This window comes from Poecilia reticulata, chromosome 20 (genome assembly GCF_904066995.2).
Source record: "Poecilia reticulata chromosome 20, P_reticulata-male-v2, whole genome shotgun sequence".
NCBI classification, from domain to species: domain Eukaryota; kingdom Metazoa; phylum Chordata; class Actinopteri; order Cyprinodontiformes; family Poeciliidae; genus Poecilia; species Poecilia reticulata.
The window spans coordinates 13,629,602-13,651,079 of record NC_088849.1 but is presented as its reverse complement, the minus strand read 5'-3'; the positions used below and the strand labels follow the sequence as shown (position 1 = coordinate 13,651,079).

The 21,478-nt window shown below is 38.8% G+C and overlaps 1 protein-coding gene across 2 annotated transcripts in view; it reads left to right on the top strand.

The window, feature by feature from the left end:
* dok6 (docking protein 6) overlaps positions 1 to 21,478 on the top strand; it is a 61,099-nt gene that overhangs the window by 15,203 nt on the left and 24,418 nt on the right. For both annotated transcript variants that reach the window (XM_008438655.3, XM_008438654.3), the window contains exon 2: positions 17,113 to 17,220. In XM_008438655.3, coding sequence (XP_008436877.1) covers positions 17,113 to 17,220 — 108 coding nt within the window. The remainder of the gene's footprint in view (positions 1 to 17,112; positions 17,221 to 21,478) is intronic.

Below are 21,478 nucleotides of genomic sequence, written 5' to 3'. Positions count from 1 at the left end.
TGTGAGGTCTTTCTTTGGCTTTAAAAAAAAAAGCTTGACCTCAGAGTTATTGGTGCTTGGTACAATAACAAGCAACAGAAACGCTCTGTTTCTGTTTGTTTGGACACTTTGCTCTGCCTCCCTACCTTCTTCTTTCTTAGGGGGCTTCTTTTAATAGTAAGGAGGTGACAGTTTACTTCTCGCTTAGCTATGGGGGGCAATGGTTTGGTACCTGGCCAGCTCAGCTTGAAACACTCAAGCTGACTGGCTCACATTGGCCTCAAAAGATGCATGCTCTTTAAATATGCCCTCCATCCTAATGAACCAAAATAGTCTCAAGTGTTAGCCAAGGCAATCTGAGCTTCTTGCCGTTTAACAGCTTTTAGTGTTACCGATGAAATACGGCACTGGCAATGAATTTCGGACACATTCTCTCCGGAGAAAATGCAAAACACAAAAGTAGCTGTAACAGTTAGACTTTTGGTAAATCAATTCATCCAGCTGCTGCCTTAAGCTAACTAAATATCAGGTTGCAGAAGTAAAAGGTTTCTTATTTTAACAGGTATAAAAACACAAGAATTTGGATAAACATGCACTGAGATCAGCTGATGACCAGAAGTGGTGGTTTTTACATCAGTCGACTGACCAGTGACTGAGTGAAATTATTTTTTTTAATTTTTTGTCTGAATCAGTGAACACACCAAACCCAGTGACACCAAGTTGCAACGGCACCAAACAACCTTTGGTGTGGTTGCAGTAATTGGTTGAAGATCAGTCTTTAAATTGCTTAAAAATGCAGTTGCAGAAATCAAGAAGGTGCAAGAAGCTATTAACCCTTTAAAAATTACCCCCCAAAACACTTGCATGTTTGCCAGTGGGTCCATTAGTACAGCACTGTTATGACAACTGGATAGGAATTTCAACAACATATTAAAACATATGCTACCTGCGAGTTATTCATGCTGCTAGAAAGAGAGCAACACTTTCAGCAGGTAACAGCAAGGCTGAATGAAATATGGTAAAAGTACTTTTTTTTATCTTTTTGAGTTTTCAGCCTGTGTTTGTGATGGAAGTTGCAAGATTTGGAAACATTGGTACCATTTTTGATATTTTTAAATCAAATTTTACGTGTTATGCAAGTTCTTAATGTCAAAAGAATTATGACAGTAACCCTGCCTTACTATATATTCTGATCAATCCACGTCGAGGTTTTGGACCCAATTTTGAGAAGAGAAAGTGCTAAACAGAAGGATGGAAAGTCCTTCTGGAAACTTTTCATTCCTCATGTGACGTAAAGTTGCCTGCACTTTCGCATTTAGCAGAGTTAACAGAATGAAGTTCGAAGCAGAGCTGGGACTGAGGTCGGTTAAGCTTCCCCCTCCCTGCTCATACACCCTTTACCCCTCCTTCCATTTTCCCCTCTCATGCTCCCAATTGTTCACTCTCATTTCAGAGAAATGTCTGTTGGGCAAAGTGATAATTGCATTCCTCCATGATTTCATGCTGAGACACAGAATGACACCGAATCGCTGCCCACTTATTCCAAGGGAGTGTGTGTTCTTTGGGGGGAATTGAGACAAAAACAATATGACAAACTCCATTGGAGCCTGTTCTTTGACATAAAAGTCTGCATTTGCTTGGCCTTGCACACACATGCACAATTTATTCCCCTCCCACCCTCAAGAAGCTCTTCGCCTTTGATTTGCAGAGCAAATGTGGCTGAGTCAAGTTAGTTCCAGCAAGCACAAATCTCTGCTTCTGCTTGTGAGGGGATAGTTATAGCAGACACGGCGCCCGGCGTTTTCCCCAGCTAACCGTATCAGAAGAAGCTGCCCAGAACATCAGTGAGCGGGCGCCTCTTTAGAATTAATCCTCAGGGAGGAGAGGGTGGAGGGCGGCTGATCACTGCACCAGTGCGTACTGCTTTTAGGGGTTTAATGAATTTCAAATAACAAAGTGTCCCAGAATAACGCTTGTTTTGTAACATCCTGCTCAACATGCAAATATTTGCTGGAACACTGAACAGCGGTCTGTGCCTCGTTTGATTTTACAGTCTTTATTGATGTGATAATCAAGTGGTCAGCTAATGGAAATTAGGCTTGGAGGAGAAACCTGATGGTTGTTGGGCAAAAAGCTCCTAACGTGTATCCTGCTTCAACAAGTCGGTCACTTCTGAAGAACGGCGTTCGGTTTTCATGTACTCACCTCCTCACCTGTTGGACTAAATGCAAATTTTCTGGTCAGCAAGCTGCAGGCGATGTGAGGACCAAAATGTAAAAATGGAAGAAAAAAAAAAGATTTTACCACCCTAAACCAGAATTTTTAATGAGTTTTGTTCGTTAATTTGCATCTTATCTTCATCTTTTTTTTAAATTTTTGAATTCATACAATGATAAAATAAAACAAAATACAACAAAATTGACAAGGAAACTTTAAACGTAAAGGGAATGCTAAAATGAATGCAGAAACAGGCAGCCAGTTTAGCTCTCCCTATACTGGGCTTGGTAAAATTATGCTTTCAGAAGAACTACTGTAGTATTTTCAATTAACTGTGAACCATGAAAAAAATAAATAGAGAAATGCACTTGTCTCAATTTATGGGGGGCAAAAGCAAGAATATAAATTTTCAAGAACGATGAGCCTTAGCATTGCCAGTTTTTGGACGTTTTGTGCTTACTTGCTTTTCTTATTTAAAAGATCTAAAAATACTTTAAGATTTACAACTGTGAGGGTACAGAGAAAAACAAAGGGGACAAAAGTATCACTAAACATGAATACATGGTTTTACTAAATATGGATAAATATGTAGGTCAATAGCAAAGTGATGCACATCATGGCAAGAAAAATTATTCTGGACTTTAAATTATTGGTATAGTCGAGATTTGAACTTTATAGCAATTAGTCCAAATGAAATAGTGAATAGCTTTTCATCAGTTTATTCATATTGACCAGCTCTTGTATAGTAAGACAAACATCAAATAAATTTGTTAAAACTTGAAGATCACTCATTTACACTTACTATATTTTCTTTTTGTTAAAGGTAAACAACAACTCTCAGCAACGAGCAGTTTTGCTACAGAAAAGTAGCTTATGAAGCTAAAATAAAATGGAAAGAAAAAAAAAAGGATTTTTCTCCAAGTGCATGGGACAACAGTAGATAACATCTGGTTAGACAATATCACATCTCTGCTTTGGCTGATTCTAATCATCCAAAGCAGTTGTGATCCAATATCGTATCATCAGCACACCAATGAAAGTAAATGTTGTACTTTATGGATATTGACCCTAAACTCAGCATTTATAGTAAAATCAAGATGGGACCGGAAACATGCTCTTTAAGAACACCAAAATAATAAGTGGGGATTTAATGAGATGTTCTTACAGTGATGGAGAAAAACGACCTCTTTAACTATGAACCATGATTTTTTTTTTTTTAGAAACTAAAGTTAACTAAGTACAAAATATTTGGGTCATGCAATGTATTTTCGATATGGGTCAAAACTTACAAAGAAAATTTTCATTGAGGTTTTTCCTTTTTAATAATATACACGACTGTGTTCTTTGTAAACTCTGTGTAGACTACATTGTAAAACAATAGAACCAATGATGTGAAAAATGTCCTTAGAATGATAAAATGATGTTTTAGGGAGAATTAAAAGGACCTAACTCATAGACCGCATCCATTAAAACAGAAAAAAAATGACAAAATCAGACAATTTTCTGTTTACTCTTTGGATTTAATTTGGATCAATATTCACTCTGGACGAGGAATACAAAGTGGACATCGGTGTAAAGAAAACGACACGGCGCTGCCTCGCTGCACTTTTTCTTGCGGATGTCTAAGTATGCTTGTCAGCGAGGGCATTGTGCCATAGTCAAATTCCTCTTTGTCTGTGTGTTATTGACTGTGAAAGCTTCAGCTTGTACATGGATTAAATGAAAATTGCAGTGTGTGTGTCTTTGTGTGCGCGTACGTGCAGCGGATTGCTGACTAAAGCGGCAATACATAAAGAGCTTTGAAAAGAGGGATGGTTTGAAGAGCGGGCAATTGTCATAATGATGATTTAAACCAGAACAGTCATTAAAATGTTTCCCACGTGAGTCCGTCTCAGCCCAGGAACACCGTAACCGACTGTGCTTGCCAACCTGGATGTCAGCCGGATCAATAGTGGCTAAAATTTACAATACAATAACTACACCACAGCAAAGGAAGCAGTGTTATGAAGCTGTATTTGGAGATTATGGGATTATGATTACAGTATAATCCTTTGTCCTCTCTCTTCCTGTAAAATGAGTGTTTACCGTCCTTGTCTAGACGTCCAGCATCCCAGAGCAAAAGCTGATTGAGCTTAAGCCAACGCAAGCAAATGTATCACTTGTTTATAGAACAACAGAAAAATAAAAATCCTCCCCTCCACACCCACTACTCCACTTTACCACTTCATACCTGAGAGAAAAACTTCAGTTCTGACCCACATCTCCCTCAGAATAATTTGGCTGCTATTTTTGTTCAGTGCTTAAAAAAAACCTGCTTTGCCACATGCATGATGGCTGGATACACACACAGCATGTGACATTGAAAAACAACAACAAAAAAACCTGTTTTCCTGCTCAAGGCTGCACAGTTCTGGCTTATGTCAAAAAAGCTCCCTTGTCTCCCCTCAGAAAAGGGAAGCAGTTGATGCAGTTTCCTGGATCTTAACGTTGTTCTTTAAATAACCTTTAAAGGATTTTCCCTAAAAAGATACTTTGAAAACTAGTGATCTGTACTTTTACATTGTTATGCTGGAAATGTGACTCCTTTGAACTCTACAGCTTTAAGGTTGTCATTACAGTCATTACAGGATTTAGACTTGAATCAAAACATAAACTTCGCTGCCTCTAATGGTTTTCCTGTAAAGGAGTTCCCGACGCCGAACCGGGGCTGGTAGAGGCGGTTCTAGGCTGGTTCTGTAAAGGAAAGCGAGAATCTGTTTGTTTTCCACATTAGAGGCATATCGTTATGCCACACTGAGCTCTGATTCTAGTAAACTGTGATCCTCACTTCCTCCAAATCACAGAATCACAGCACAGCGATCGCTTTCTTCTCAAATCAGTTTTCACAGCGCCCGGCAAGCGTCTATACCGCTTGACCTTTTACACAATTTTTAAGTTGCAAACACAAACTTTGAATGCGTTCTACCAGGACTTGTTGTGACAGACCTACACGGGGGAGTGCATAATTGTGAAGCAGAAAGAAAACGATACATCGCATCTAAAGACTGGATTTTTTTTCCCCTATTGTTCGTAAAATGGCTCAAGCTCAGTCAGAAAAGTTGGTGAATATATATGAGCAGCAGCTTTCAAGTGTTGCCATATGTAGTTTTGTAAATGGATTAAGTCTGGACTCTTCTTAGATCATTCTAGAATAGAAATAGGGTTTGATCTAAGCCATGTTTAGGGTTTTTATCCTTCTGGAAGGTGGACTTTCACTTCAGTCGACCAGGATCAACTTCTATTTAGTTTCATTCATTTTCTTGATAACACACAACACTTTCTAGATTTTTGAGGTTGTAAAGACTTTTTTCAAAATAAGATGCAATTTGATGATATAATTTGTGTTGGTTGGTTACATAAAAAATATATATATTTTGTGGTTGTAATGTGACAAAAGTACAACTTTTGCAACCCACCGTGTCTCAGCATCACTTCAAACTGCAGCAATCTGTGTTTTGAACGTGTTTCACGTTACTGGACAGCTGAGCAATTTGCACACATCTTTTTCAAGTTTTTTTGGCATTGGTGGCCTTTAGTTGTAAAGTTATTTGACAAAATAGAGTTGATAGACAATATCCTGCAGGCCCAACACCAGGAATTGAACCGAGGACAGTCGTGCTCAGGTCTATATGGCGAAGTTCTAAGCAGATTTTTTTTTTTTTTTTTTTAACCAATTGATAAAAATATTGCACTTATAAATTGAACTGGAAAAGTCTAAAACAGAAAAATAAGCCAAAAAAAGTAACAAAAACTGCTATTTGTAAAGCTTTTAATTGATCTACTATGGAACATGCAATGTTAAAGCAAACAGCACAAATATTTGTTTCCCTGGCCAGTGAATGCACCAATCTAAGCTTTACAACAGGGGTCTATAACTCCAGTCCTCCAGTGCCACTGACCTGCAGCTTTTGGATGCACTCCTGCTCCAACACACCTGAATCAAAAGGCTGAATTGCCTCCTTGGCATGGCAGGAACAAAGGCCTGCTCGTCAATTATTTATTCAATTGGTGTGTTGGAGCAGAAATGCAGCCAGAAGTTGCTAGACGGAAACACTGGAGGACTGGAGTTGCAGGCCCTTGCTCTTGCAAGCTCGTCTTGAGAACAACACTGTTCATTAGTGAATCTTGTTACCGAGTCATGAAAGCTCAAATTAGTCACTTGCATTCTTCATGCATTTCACGTGTTGCAGGTATTTATTTTTCAGTGTACGAAACTGAAATTTACATAAATATAATATTTTTCTAAATTGTGTAACAATTATCTTGCAGTCTTTTATTTATTTGTTTAATTTTAGCCTGAAGGGAAGGGCAAAAGGCAAATCAGAAGTGGACAGAAAGTGAGAATGGGGTTGTTGCATGCGCGTGTCTACAGGGGTGCGATTACTTGCTGCCGAGGTAGCACTGCGTTACAGATGAGGATTTGAAATGGCCCAGATAAAGTAATCTATGATTAACTGGGGCGAAGCTGGCGTGCAACCCTGCCAACAGCTGTAGTCAGGGGGGGGATTTCAACATTATGGGATGTCCAAACATTTTAGATGCCGCAGGAAATGTATTTTGATATAGCAGGTGGGAGGCAGTTTGTCGGATGAGAGTCATGCATGAAGTCAAAGGTGACAGCCGGCGACGGAGGAAACAGCGACGCAATTAGGAGAAACCTGCTCTGATTTTGGTTGCTGCATTTGCCTCAGGATTGTTGGAATGGCGAAGCAGCCACGAGGGGATTTGCAGTGGGGGGGGGAGCCGTAAGCTTGGGGGAGGGGGTCACGGCTTGAGGAGCGATCGCCACAATGATTGCTGTAACAACTGTCCAACGGGATAACAAATCAAATTATAAAGATGGACACCTCAGCGCAGACCCCGTCGCTGTCTGAAATTGATTGCTAGCACCAGGAGCTGATATTGCGGGGTCTGGTCTGTCATAGTCCATCAGACGTCATTATCACCAGGGGAACCCTAAACCGTATGCAGACCTGAATGAGGACGGAGCCCTCGCTCTCCCTCTTGGAAATTGCCAGAAGACAAGACCACAGAGAGAACCATGCTTTATAATGATTCGTATCGCTTCAAGGTCAAGTTATTCTCTCTGAATACTATTAAAAATCAAGATATTAACCAGTCGTAGCGCTTTCCAAGTCCAGCCTGCTACCATGGTGCAGCAGTGAATAGGGGCTACCTTGATTGAAGTGTTCTCATGTTTTGTATTACATTTAAGTGCAGCAGCAATCATCTTTAAACCGTCATTTGCTGGACACAAATCTGCAAGAGGGTACTAACCCTCAAACCTCTCCTTTTTTTTTTTTTTTAAGGAATCGTAAATGTATTTGCACCTCTTAAGTATTATGATTTGTGTTTCATTATTCACTGATTCTCCCATTCTAGCAGACAGCTATTTTTATTCCGCTGCGTGATTAGTCATTAAGCTGAGGCGAGCTGTCATTGGAAATCATTTTCATGTCTTTAGACAGTTCCTCAGTTCATCCAAATGATGAGCGATTTTTTTGCCTGTAGGGGGAATGGGACCCATTTTATTGAGAGGCAAGACAGTTCCTCAATAATGCCAGAAGTTTTATAATGTTCCCTGGTGTGAGTGGACTTTGTGTTTTAGGGCCATTTGTAGAAAATGACAATGACTCTAAAGATGGCTCATTATTTTGTCCCACGAGGTGTGTGCATTTCTAAATTTTGCAGCAGTCCTTTCAGGCGTCTTGTCACATTGAATGTTGGTAGGTCTTAGATTTCTTTATAGACAGGTGTTTCCTCAAGGGCTCTCTAGTTTAAAAGGGACCTCAGACTTTCTGGTAAGTACACTCAGTGGCAGCCACATTTATTGCCAACCTTGGCAAATGTGAAACAATGCATAAAGCAAACTCCTCTACTGCTGTGGCATAATTTCATGCTGAAAATCTTAAAAATACCCAACATTAAATTTGAGAAAATGCCTTTTGCATGAAAAAAAATCACAAGAAAATAAAAATTGCTCTTAGTAAAGACACATTTTTTTGTACTATAATTAAAGCACTTTTTTAACTTTGCTTATGCTCGTAACCTGTTATATTTGTTGCAAGATTCTTTAAACCAGTTTAACACCATAATGAATTTGCATATAAATAATGATTTATTACCAAATTTCCCCCCAGGTAAGCTGCAGGTGTGTGGAACAATAGTTGTGTGGGATTACTTTTAAGGGAATAAGTAATTAAAGTAATTTGTGTTGATGGCCTCATATCCAAAAACACAACACAAGTAAAATAGAAATGGGGAAATTAAGTTGAGTTTCTTACCACGTCTGCTAAAATCAGCTCCAAATAAAGTCCATCCAAGACATTAATTTGTCTTCAGATTCCATTTTAGAATATTGAATTGACTTTCTTATAATATCTAATTGAAGCACCGTGGTTGCTTTTAGCTGTTAGTCATCTAATCGTTCTTCTTGCTTCTCTATGCCAACGGTCTGCGTTTAGTCTCCAGGTTCGAGCCGAAATATTTTGTTGGCACATAAGGGGAAAAAAAGAATGTTAAAATGCTTGTTTTCTTGCTTTTGCTTCTATCTGTTTTTCAGTTTGCTTGTGTTACAATTCGCTCAATGATTTTAGTAGAATTTTATTTCTGTAATTGTGAATTATTTCTAATTATTTCTAATTTATAGTGTATCATCAAATACAACATGGCTGCTTATTCATGTTTGGGTATTATTTCACATTTTCAGGTAAAAATGGAGGTTTCCAGTACTGATGGTTGTATTCATTTGTTTGTCGTGGAACTGTACAAGTATATTTGTTAGGATCAGTAGGGGTGAGAATGCAAATGTGTCCATTTTACGCACAGAGAAGAAGTAAGAACTTTACTTTTATTTTCAGCTAATTCCTTCAGGTAAATTACAAAAATGTACGCGTAATTCACTCTGATTATTTTCTTATAATAAATTAAGAATGACGATTTCTCACTGCTAATACTGGGAATGTACTAACATTAAGTGTATCAAAGTTGATTAAAAAAATACTTCAATTAATTTTAAGCACCGACATGCCTTAAATTTTGATCCAAAGCTTAGATAATAATAAAAAAAAGATAAAGTTAAGACGGTATGTAAACTTAGATCAATAACTTTGGTTTAACTGTCCTGTAGGAGAACATCAGATAAAGAAACAGCTTGGCTTAGCTGCTGATTTCAGTGCGATTTAAACTAAACACCTTCTCCTCCTATCTGAGTGTGTGCTACTGTGTTGAGTCACTTGCCAGGTCAAGTCAGCAAACTTCCCTGTACTGACTTCTCATTACTCAGCAGGTCCAGTCGGACAAACTGTTTTTCTCCAACTGGTTGTCTTGCAAAGATAGATGTCCTATCTATTGAAATGTTTGGTCTATACTTTAGCAACATGGTACTCATAGTTGTGGACAAAAGTAAAGCATCCCTGCCTTCTAAAAGTGCCTTATGAGTGGCAGAGTAGTGGGTTCCTGTATCACAAGATCTTACAAAATAACAAGTTATAAAACTTCTCAATTGACGTTTCTTTCAAATTGCTATTCAGGGATGTGGCTCCATCTTTTAAAGTCAATCAATCAAATTTTATTTGTATAGCACATTTCAGCAGCAAGGCATTTCAAAGTGCTTTACATAATTAAAATAAAAACAGGATGTGACATTAAATAAACAGTGAAAAAGAGAAAGAGATTTAAAAAAAAGAAGAAGATAAAAACATTAAAACCCGCACCCCTTTAGGACTTCAGTTAAACATCGCTTAACTGGGATTCTAACCCTCAGGGACTTTAGTCAAAAACACCGTTTGACAAGGACTCCAACCTCTAGGTTTTTAGTTGAAACGCCATCAACTGGGACTCTAAACCCCATAGAACTTTAGTTAAACGTCGTTTAACTGGGACGTTTTCCGGGGGGCTTTACATCATTAAAACGTAGAAAAGAAATAAAAAGAAATTAAAAACATTAAAGACATAAAAACATGGAAGACATCAAAACCCGCACTCTAACCCTAATTTAGCCATTAGTAACTCTAAACAGGTGGGTTTTAAGTTGAGATTTAAAGGCACCCAGTGTTTCAGCTGTTTTACAGTTTTCTGGAAGTTTGTTCCAAATCTGTGGTGCATAGAAGCTGAATGCTGCTTCTCCTCGTTTGGTTCTGGTTCTGGGGATGCAGAACAGACCAGAACCAGAAGATCTGAGGGGTCTAGACGGTTGGTACAGTAATAACAGATCTTTAAGGTATTGTGGTGCTAAACCGTTCAGTGATTTATAAACTATCAGTATTTTAAAGTCTATTCTCTGAGCTACAGGGAGCCAGTGTAGGGACTTTAAAACTGGTGTTATGTGCTCCATCTTCCTGGTTTTAGTCAGAACGCGAGCAGCAGCGTTCTGGATCAGCTGCAGCTGTTTGATTTGTTAGTCAGACCTGTGAAGACGCTGTTGCAGTAATCAATGCGGCCAAAGATAAACGCATGGATGAGTTTCTCTAGATCGTGCTGAGACATAAGTCCTCTAATTCTGGAGATGTTCTTCAGGTGATAGAAGGCCGACTTTGTGTGCATGTAAGCTGTTCTTTGTCTCTTCATTGGGCTGCAAATTTCAAGCTAACGACCTACTTTAAGACGGCTACACAGAGGCAAAGGTGCATATCATTTTCTTCTCCATGTGTTCCAGGCTCTCTCAAATTTTCACGCCACACTGATTTTTTCTTTTTTTTTTACCGTTGTTTGTTCCTCTGCCTCACATGCATTAATGTTTTCATGGCTACCTCATGCAGAGTTTTATTTTTTTTCCAGTTTTAGTTTGCGTTATTTCCTTGCTCTCCTATGACCTTTGCAATGTAACCTCATGAACGCAGCAACTTGTTCTTGTTTTGATTGGGTATTAAAATTCATGGAAGTTTTCGCAACAGTCTAGAACAGTGGTTCTTAACCTGGGTTCGATCGAACCCCAGGGGTTCGATGAGTCGGTCTCAGGGGTTTGGCGGAGCCTCTGCGCGGAGGTAAAGGCACACTTGTGTAAAGTTGTGATGACGCGCCCCGCTTTGCCATCACTTGCTGCAGAGGATCACGTTACATTGCTTAGCCAATCAGAGCTGCGGAGGAGCCCTGATTGAAGTAGCTCCACTCTCAGCATGGATTTGAACTTGTGTGATTAATTACTTCAGTAAAGCTCTATACTTCTAAATCTGCTCCTTAGTTGCATCTTTTCAGGGTTGGTACTGCCTCTAGTGGCGTGGGGGTGGTAATACAACTACTATAATTACATTACTAAATCCGAATACCGCAAAGTATTTTGTGTGTCGGGGGGTTGGAATAAGAAGGGTTCAGTGAATGCGCATATGAAACTGGGGGGTTCGGTACCTCAAAAAAGGTTAAGAACCACTGGTCTAGAACTTTTTTCAGCTGAACGTTGCCACATATCAAAGGCAGCAGCAGCTTCTTATTGCCGACTGCGTACACCTGTGAATCAGACTCGTTGAAGTCACTCTCCTAAATACAGGAGGTTACTATAGAGCAAATGATACCAAAAGAAATGGTGTGAGACAAAAGTTGAGAGGAAATTCGGTTTCAAGACACAAGAAAGAGCAAATGTAATGACTGATGATGAATATAGCCGTGCTTAATGACCATAAGAGAAATACCATTCCATTTTTAATAACCTCTATATACCTTCATATTGTATTACCACCCAGTTCTTACCCCTATTTCCTTGACATAAATAGGGTAGATGGCTTTTCAGAGTTGTCGAAATGACTTGAATTTGCTCAATTCAGATTGAGCAAATTCAAAGGCCCCTCTTCTTTTTATTGATGCATCTTCTCTGACACCGTCGCGGAAGTATCATACACTGTGTGTGCTTATTCGCAGGTATGCGACAGGTCATAGAGACGGATATGCAATTGAAGAAAAACTCTAGGAATCTTGGAGGCTTATTTTCTCTGTCCCTTTCTTCATCATCCCATTGCTTCTCTCTTGTACTAGTAAATTGACTTGCACAGCCAAACAGTATGTTTTTCACCCTTGTGGTATCATGAGTCACACCAACCCAATAAAGAGACTGCTTTTCCCTGTGTGTAATTACAATCAGTGTAGAAGTGTCACTGAATAGGACCCAACCAGCAGCTGGAGAATAGGGCTACATTGACAAAGCACTTGCAACTGTGGAACAAGTAAAATTAAGTCCTTTCTATTCGTACTCCCTTGTTCTTATTATGCAGAAGCTATCTCAGCTTTTGTGCCGCTGTATTGTTGCTTAATCCGAACACTATTTAGCTGAATTACTTTGTAGGCATCGAGCATTGGTTTGACTCAAGCCCCCCCAAAAGGGAATTGTGGCTACTTTTTAATTTGGTTGCTTTAAAGTTTCGAATGTAGTTTTGTTCATTAGAGAGTCACTATGTGTGCTTTTATTCAGTAAGCAGTTTTGGCGTATGTTTATAGAAACTAGACCAAAGATAAATGGAGGTCACCCCAACTTGTGTCTTTAATTCCTCGGGGCGTTATAATTATGGAGAGAAGAATTATTGGCAGCACATTACAACAAAGTAGACGGTATACTACAAGGCATTTCTATTATGTGCTGCTTATTATGGGCCTGTGCAACACCTAACTAGAATTGAGACCCATTAAGGCAGACCGATAAGAACCTAGGGATCCACTTTAGTCATTTACTGCAAAGTGCCAAGTTCAACTCAGTGGGCCTTTTATAGAGTACACCAGCTGGGTAAACAAATTAATCGTCCAGCCATGGTTTCCCAGCACAACCATGCAGCCCAGGGCAATCATACATCAGAAGGAGTGATAGCGACTGTCTCCACCTGGAAATAGAAAGCTTCTACTATTAAAGACAGACAACCGCCGAGGACCCGCTGGTTTGCGCCATTCATACTTATTCTGCCTCTCAACTGTACTTGTTCTGCTCCAGGTAGCTGTGAGAATATTAAAGTAGCTAAACACGTGACCGTCTGAAGAGTTCTGCACATTGATCGAAACCAATATCCAAATAATAGGTTTGGACATTTACGTTTTTGTAGGCATGGGACAATATATAAGACAGATTTTGGTAACCTTAGTTATGCATACTGGAAGTAGGTGCTTGCTTAAAAAGACAGAAATGCAGCTAACATTACTGCTGTTGCGTCTATGTAAAGAGAGCCTCAAGTTCACGTATTTACCTTTGTTCTCTGCTTAGGTACCTACCCTTCAGAAGGTAGGTGAGTTTACTAATAGAAATTTTAAGAAGTAAATGAGTAAATATACATTTATTTCTAGTCAGACAAAATAAGTAGCTTTTTCTTAAAATATGCAAAATATAGAGGCCTAAGCAGTAGACAGAAAAGAAAGAAACTCGTGATACTTCAACTTTTACCAGTATTGTTGTGTAAGACTTTTGACAAGTAACTAATAATTCAAAAGTGCTCATGTCTTTTTCTTTGGGTTGTTGGAAAACATTGATCCCAGACAGAAAGTAGAATATTCATGATATTCAACATTTCAATCTGAACGACAAGGTTTTATTTACCAAGTTGCTCCTGGCCGATGTCTGCTGTTTTGGCATTTGCAACATACATGTAAGTTGTTAATGACTTGATGGCTTTACACCAAATTGTATGCTTCATTAAACAACAAGTGTCACCAAATATGCGACACCCATACAGTCTGAATGCATGACAATGATAATGATTTGTTAAGTTATAGTAAGACAAGGCGTTTCTTTGCGACATGCATTGTGTACAGTGATATTGCTGTAAATACCACCAGTGATATTTTGTGCAGCCTTGTTCCTGAGGTGAGATATTCTATTTAGTTTGGAACTTTATGTGTCACCATGCATCCAAACCAGAAGTTTAAACTCATTCTATATTGAACATGGAGCCAGTGCAGCGTGATCAATACAGGCGTCACATGGGAGTGCTTTTAGAATCTTGCCAGAAGCATTGCAGCTGCATTTTGATTAGCTGTTGGCAATTCACATACGTCTTACTGAGGAAAAGTAAAAATAGAATTACTGTGATATTCTCCTGTGTTTTCTAATATTTTATTGTCAGAAGTAACCATAAATACTGCACGATGTCTAAGGTCAGTAAGACAGCGGATTCTTCTGTATCCTTATACAACATGACTTGTTATCAACTGTTTTTTCATTTCCGTTACCTTGAAACAAGCATTTTTGAAATTGTCCCAACAGGATAACTTTTCAAATAGCTTTTCTTTTTAATAACTTAAAAAAAAAAAATGTGAAGGAGATGTCCTCTCCTTTGGTCATACACCGTTGACTGACAGCTTGCAGCAGCTAGTGTGGTGGAGGAAGCTTTACTTTCCTCTACCATCTCTGTCTGCAGCATCTCATTGAAATACGGTACACTCTCAGAATTGCGTGATGCAAAAACGTTGCCCTTTTGAAACCACGACTGGCTAAAACTGCGGTGTACCTAGAAATCTGAGGCCGACCCATTTCCAGTGTCGTGTGTCCTACTTATGGTTTGATCTTGAAGCAGGTACTCCAAGCTGCACCAGTGTCAGCCACAGTGAGAATATGGGCCAGACCGGTCTAGTAATTACTAAAGTACAGTAATCTTCAGGGTCAAAAAGGGCAAATGTGTGACTGGCTGTTGATGTGCGTGTGTGTGTGCGTGTGTGTGTGTGTGTGTGTGTGTGTGTGTGTGTGTGTGTGTGTGTGTGTGTGTGTGTGTGTGTGTGTGTGTGTGTGTGTGTGTGTGTGTGTGTGTGTGTGTGTGTGTGTGTGTGTGTTTCTGTGCATAGCTGGACATTACATCATAACAGGCAGGAACAGTGTGCAGCGGAGCACCTAAAAATGGAAACCCATTTCCGAAGGTTCAAACTAAGTTATAAAGTTGTTACGCTTGTTCAAATGTGTATTTTCTACAAAGCTTTCAGGTTTAAATTGCCTATTTTGAAGCACTTTGAACACTTAAACACAGATTTTGCCTTTAAAAGTATCTGTTTTTCCTCCGTCAGTGAAGAAAGCAGACTTTTTTGAGTTTTAAAGACATATTTCCCTGATTTTCAGTGTACTGAAAGAAGGTAAATACAGATCTGAGTAAAGATTAAGTATAGCATATTCATTTACGGCAATCTAAATAAATATTTAAATGTAACTTTTCGTTCCCCGATGACGGAGGAAAAAACATGAAGAAAATTGTTCCCTTTTCTTTTTTGCATTCAAAGGGATTTTTGACGATTCTCTTCCAGTCTACAACTGCTGTCAGAATTTGCCTCTGTGTAGCAGCGAAAGCCCCAGAGCGGCACTGAAAAGGCTCGAAAACACCTTTTCTGAATCACCCTCTCTGTGTGTCAGGTTAGAGCTGTTTTGGTTATTTCATCCTTGTTTTGAAGAGGTGGGTGCTCCGCAGGGAAAAGGTTATGTCATGTCTGTGCACCAGTCAGGCTCGAGCAACATGTTAGTCCTGAATCTTGTGACAGCTGGGGGTTTGTTGTCTTTCGTTTCCAGTCAGCTTCAATTAAATTTGATCAGGACCGCTCCTCTGAAGCAGGGCTAGAGAATTTAAAATAAGATTTAGTTGTACTACTGTTCAGTCTAATTATATCATTTATCACTGCCCCACAAATGCCAACCCTTAAACACGAGTTGCATAATGAAGGGGTGTTCGGCAGTGGATGGAATTATGCATGGCTCTTTTATTTAAGCTTCTTCTAAATTCATGTTCATAGTGAAAAATATAAAAAATAAACACAAACATTTACTTGTTAAACCCTCTCCCGCGAGAACATTTTGGATCCTGTTTGTGTGTTCACACACACACGCACACACAAAAACTGAAATAAATAAGCAATGCTAAGCCTGGTGGGGGCACAAGTAAAGCCTAGTGGCCCGTCAGGCTTATAATACACTGAGGGAAACCCATGGTGAAGAATTGGCCAATGGGGAGTGACCCATTATATCCTATCATCAAAATGTAGAATATGCTAAGTGGTTAACACCAGTTATTGTATTTTTAGTCAAAAACATTTAAACCCCTGAATATCAGGAGAGAATATGGCCTATCAAAGGCAAAATGGTGTCAAAAATGATTCCCCTAAGGTGTTGTGTCTTTTTGTGGGGTGCTGCTAGCTTGAGCATGTTACAGAGAGTGTGCTCCGTTTGCTGCAAAAATCAGGAAACTGTATCAGTTCCAGATAACTGATGAAATTGTGCCTTTTTTGTGGGCACAACAACATTTTTTATGACATCATCTATAAACAGTTTAAGGATTAAAGTTGTACAAAACATGAGTACGAACAGTTATATCTGAGCTTAACTATTCAATAACCGTATGATTGAGTCATTTGGTCAATGTAAAACTTTTTGTTCATAGTATTTTTAAAAAAACGCCTCAATTCATAGATAAATTCAGCATAAAACCTTTTTTTTCATGCTTGGTGTTAGAGCCTGGCTCAGGGGCTGCAAGAGACTCGGGGAGAGGACACAGGGTGGTGGCTTTATAAGAAAATAATTTGTTAAACTAAAAACCCAAGACGTAACTTGTTTGAGCCGTTGTCAGTGATATGATATCTGAATGCCTGGTGTGTATAGTGTGTACACTTCATATGGTGTATATGAAGCAAAACTCAAATCGGAAACGAAATCTCAGAGGTGGTCAGTGTGAACTCTCCACTGAACAGAGGGGCCACCGATGAAGAGCAGGCAGGAACAGCTTTTACAGGGCAGCGGCGCACCGGCCCCAGGTGCATCTCTTACCTCTGATGGCAGGGCCAACCCGACAAACAAACAGAAGGAGACTCCCTGGTGGTTGGGTCGTCACAGTCAACCTCTGTGGACGTTTTGCCTCCAGTGTTTTATTGTTGTTGTTTTCTAGTGTTTTTCCAGTAATCATTGTGTAACTGTGCCAGTGTTGTTCTTTGTTGTGGCAGATCTTCAGGAGGTGTTGGCTGGTGTTTAAAAAGGCTTCTAGTAAAGGACCCAGGAGGCTAGAAAAGTATCCCGATGAAAAGGCAGCCTACTTTAGAAGTTTCCACAAGGTAAGATCCTCATCCAAGTCTTGAACGTTTTATTTGTTTAATTCATTCTTGATGGCCCCTTTTTTTGTCTTATTGTTTTTCCAATGTCCCCATCACACCACTGTGTTATCCGTCTTTGTGTTTCGTTGGGAGCATGAAGCTGTGCAGCTGTAATAAAATAACTACCTTGCATAACCATTTTTGCCAAATTGAGTTAAATGTCTCACAGTCCACATCATTAGCCTCTCCTAAACTCTTAAATGGGCATCGCTTCATTTATTTTTTAGTTTTTTAGTTTTTGTTATTCCTGTTGCCTGTCAGTCTCTGTTTAAATCACACTTTTCCCTTCCACTTAACTGCCAATCATATGCTTGAAAAGCAGCTTCTTTAGCAAAGATCTTCCTATGATTTTATATGCCATAGCGTAGCATCCCTGTATTACAGCATACTGTAATTTTAAGTTGGTCTTATGCGATATGCAACCTTCCTAAGGAGCAAAAGTTTGATATTTTATTAGTTTTATGCTGATAATCAAATGAACAGAAATGAATTCATGAAAAATGTCACCTTACATTGACGAATATGTTTCGCATATAATGCACCTGTACTGACGTTAGACAATACCAAGTAATTGAAACAAGACTTTTTTACTTACAAAAAGATGGGTTTAGTTTTGCGTCAGGACACAAAAGTGGTATTATTAGGATTTTCTTATTTCATATTAGTATGCATATTTTGTACCAAACATACCAAACAAATGTTTGGTCCAAAAGAAAAAATACAGATTAAAGAGAGAAAGAGACCAAAAATATAGTATGCTTAAAGTAAATCATTGTTTACACCAGCACTTCAATATAAGCAACTATATTATAAAAACGTACACCTTAGATTGTGATTTCTAAGAAAATAAAAACAAAGTAAAGCATGCTGTCTAGATTATACGTTTCTTTATTGATGGTTTTTGAATGTGCAAACCTCAGACAGTCAAATCTACAGTTTTGTTTGGAGTGGTGTAGTCTATTATGCTGATGATGCTGATCCATTCAATATTCGGGAAGCTGCATCATGTAGCAATTACACAGCCATGAAATTAAGTATTGATATTCTACAAAGTATGATCTGTATTGATTCTGAAATGCTTTGGCCTTTTGTCCGTTGCCGTCATTAGATAACCGTCTCTATTTGAGTCTTTGTTAATGTTACCAGCGTCTGCTGCTTCCCCGCAGCACGCTGTGGGTACAGGTGGTGCTAATAGGACGTCGGATGTGAATGCCTGTCTGTCCGACGCTGTCTTCTCAAGTACATAAAACTCCTCAGGCAGCTGCCTCTGGCAAAAAAAAAAAAAAAGTCTAAATGCCTCTGACACAGACATGCAGAGCATAATTACCAGGCAACAGCCAAGAGTTTCATTTTGCAATTTGGCAAACTGCTCAAATTAATTAGCGTTGAGTGATAACATCAGCTGAGACCTCCTTGCCAACAAGTGAGTAACAACATTTAAGCTTAAGATTTGTTATCTTTGAAAAAACACAAGCAAGAAATCCCTTTTCTTCGTTTTATATTTGTGTATATATTCTTTGTAATGGTGTTTATCTCCATACATGCAAAATTAAAATGCACACGGCTTATTCCATTCCAAATCATTTCAGCACATCTCAAAATATCAGTGTTCAAAATATAGCCGTTTCTTATTTTTTCTTTACAAATTCAAACATTTACTGGATAAATAGAAATTCTTCTTCAACATTAAATCCTTTTAAGTATTAACATGTATTTGAACTTTCAATGTTATTTGAAGCACGCAAACGTTTCTTTTGGTCCATTGGATGATAGTTTTCCTGTTTCTTCAACATTTCTTGGTCTCTTCAATTTTCAAGCATTTTGGATCATTTTAGCATAGCGCCGCATCATATTCCCCTCTCTTGTATCAACATTTTCATTAAATCACACCATTCCTTAGAGTAGTGTTTTAAACATCTCATTTTAGTCAGTTTTTTTCAGTTAGTAATGAACCATCATTAAACCAACACTTAAGGTGGTGCCTCCCTCCTTAAATAAGGCACCACCTGTTTTTTTTTTGTTTGTTTTTTTTTCATGTAATGAAATATCTCACTTGTCTAGTTTTCTGCTACATCTATTAGTAAATCATATTCCACATGGAAAAACATTTTCCACCAAAAAAAAAATGTTGATCTGGTTATTGATATTGTACTGCTTTTATTGTGAGCATAACCGGAGCACTAAGCTGTTTTAAACATGCAGTGGGAAACCTGTTTTCATCTTTGCATTACAATTCTGTCCAGTGATATCAGATGATGAAGTTAAGGATCTAGTAAGGCCCTATTTGGACTTTATCTCGTCCTCTAGGCCTTTCCCCCTCTCTTTGAAAAGTAGTAATCCTCCATATAATATCTCTCTCCGCACCTCCTAAGCCCCTTGAAATGCACCAATTATGATTCATTATCCCGGTAAGTGAAGATGATTTTAAAGGAGCAGCGCCATGAACAATGTTTTACCCTAATGAGAGGAGATAAGGGGAGATAATGGAGGGCTGCGGAGTAAACTTTGTGGCTGTAGTTATCTTCTCTCCTGTGATAATGAGGCAAATTGGTGAGGTTTTCTTTTCCAGTTTTGTCTTTATCTGTGTCTATTGATGTGGCCACAAGCCATCGTGATGTTTTGATCCACTCTGTTTGCACCATTTGCTGCCACAGTATCAGTCATGTATTGTGAATTAGACATATCTCTGCCTACTACATCATGCTGTCACATGAAGCGGCCCGTATGGCTGTAAACCGCAAAGCTCTGAGGCGCCGCATACATCCACGCTGTAGTGAGCGATGGGCGCGCGCATGCACCGCTGAACCTGGTAATGCATTGCCACCGAGATCCAGAAAAGGTCCCGTCTCGGGGCTTCATTCAACGCTGCAGTGCTGTGGGTGGGAAATAGGCTGCACTGGTGGCTGATTTACACAATCAACACAAAGGGATTTTTTATTTTTTTTTCCCATTCCCATTTTTTTCTTTCCTTTCCTTCCCTCTCTCTCTCTCTCTCCTTCTGCAGCATTCTCTCTCTGCAGATCACTGGTCCATGCTTTAAGAAAGAACCTGCATATTTTTGGGTATATTTTTAGCTTCCTGTGGAGTTGTTTTTGAGGCCTCTTGAGCTCTGGCTTGAGTCAGCTACTGCGAAAATGTCAAGCTGCATTGGAGCTTGACATGGATAGATTGTTTGCATATTTGTGCTATTAAGAATAATGTAATAAGGCATGATCAGATTTAGTCACATATTGAGAGGTTTAGATTCTACATACAACTCTGGGGAACAAATGAAGAGACCACTGCACTGAATCCCATTGAAAACCTCATGGTTATTCCACCAAATATTGATTTCTGAACTCTTCCTGAGTTAAAAACAGTAGTATTATAGTTTCTAAATGAACATGAACTTGTTTTCTTTGCATTATTCGAGGTCTGAAATCACAAAATCTTTTTTGTGATCTCTATAAGTTGTTGAGCAAAATCATTATTTTTTTAAACAGGATTTAAAAATGTGTAATGTAAGAGAGGTGCTTGTGCACAGGGGAAGTTGTCTTATTCAATAGTGTAGAAACGAATGAGTTAGTTTTCTTTATGCTTCAACCTGAATGTGGAAACAACAACCAATTATTCTACAGACTTTAGTGGTCTAATCGGAGTGTGCAGAGTTAAAGTATCCTTGGTGTAACTACCTCATTTAAAGGTAAAAATAAAATGAACAATAAAATCCTAAAATGCACAGTCATTGCAAAACAAGCTGGCATAGAAGTAATGGTCTTGTTAGTGTGTGCTAGTTACGTTTTACTGCAGCATTTAGGACCAATTGAAGCAGATCAATCTGTAACTGTCCAATATCAGCATAAAAACTACTGCAATAGTCCAGGTAGGTTGAGATCAAGGCAAGCATGATGCTTTTTTTTTTTAGGTCACTGTTTTTTAGACGTCTTAACCTTGCAATTATTCTTAACTCAGAAAAGGCATCTTTAAGAAGAACGTTTATCTTTTCATATTTAAACTGTTGTCCATAACTTACAGGTGCTTTTTAATAATTTACACGAATGGAACATATGAAATGCAAATAAACATTGGTCTGAGGACTGATCTCGGACGCATGCCACATGATAGATTAGATCTAAGTAAGATAATTATGGAAACAATTGAAACCGTACACACACCTGCCAGGAATTTAGATTGCAAAGAAATACAAATGTTCCTTTGCTGCTGCATGTGTATAAATGCT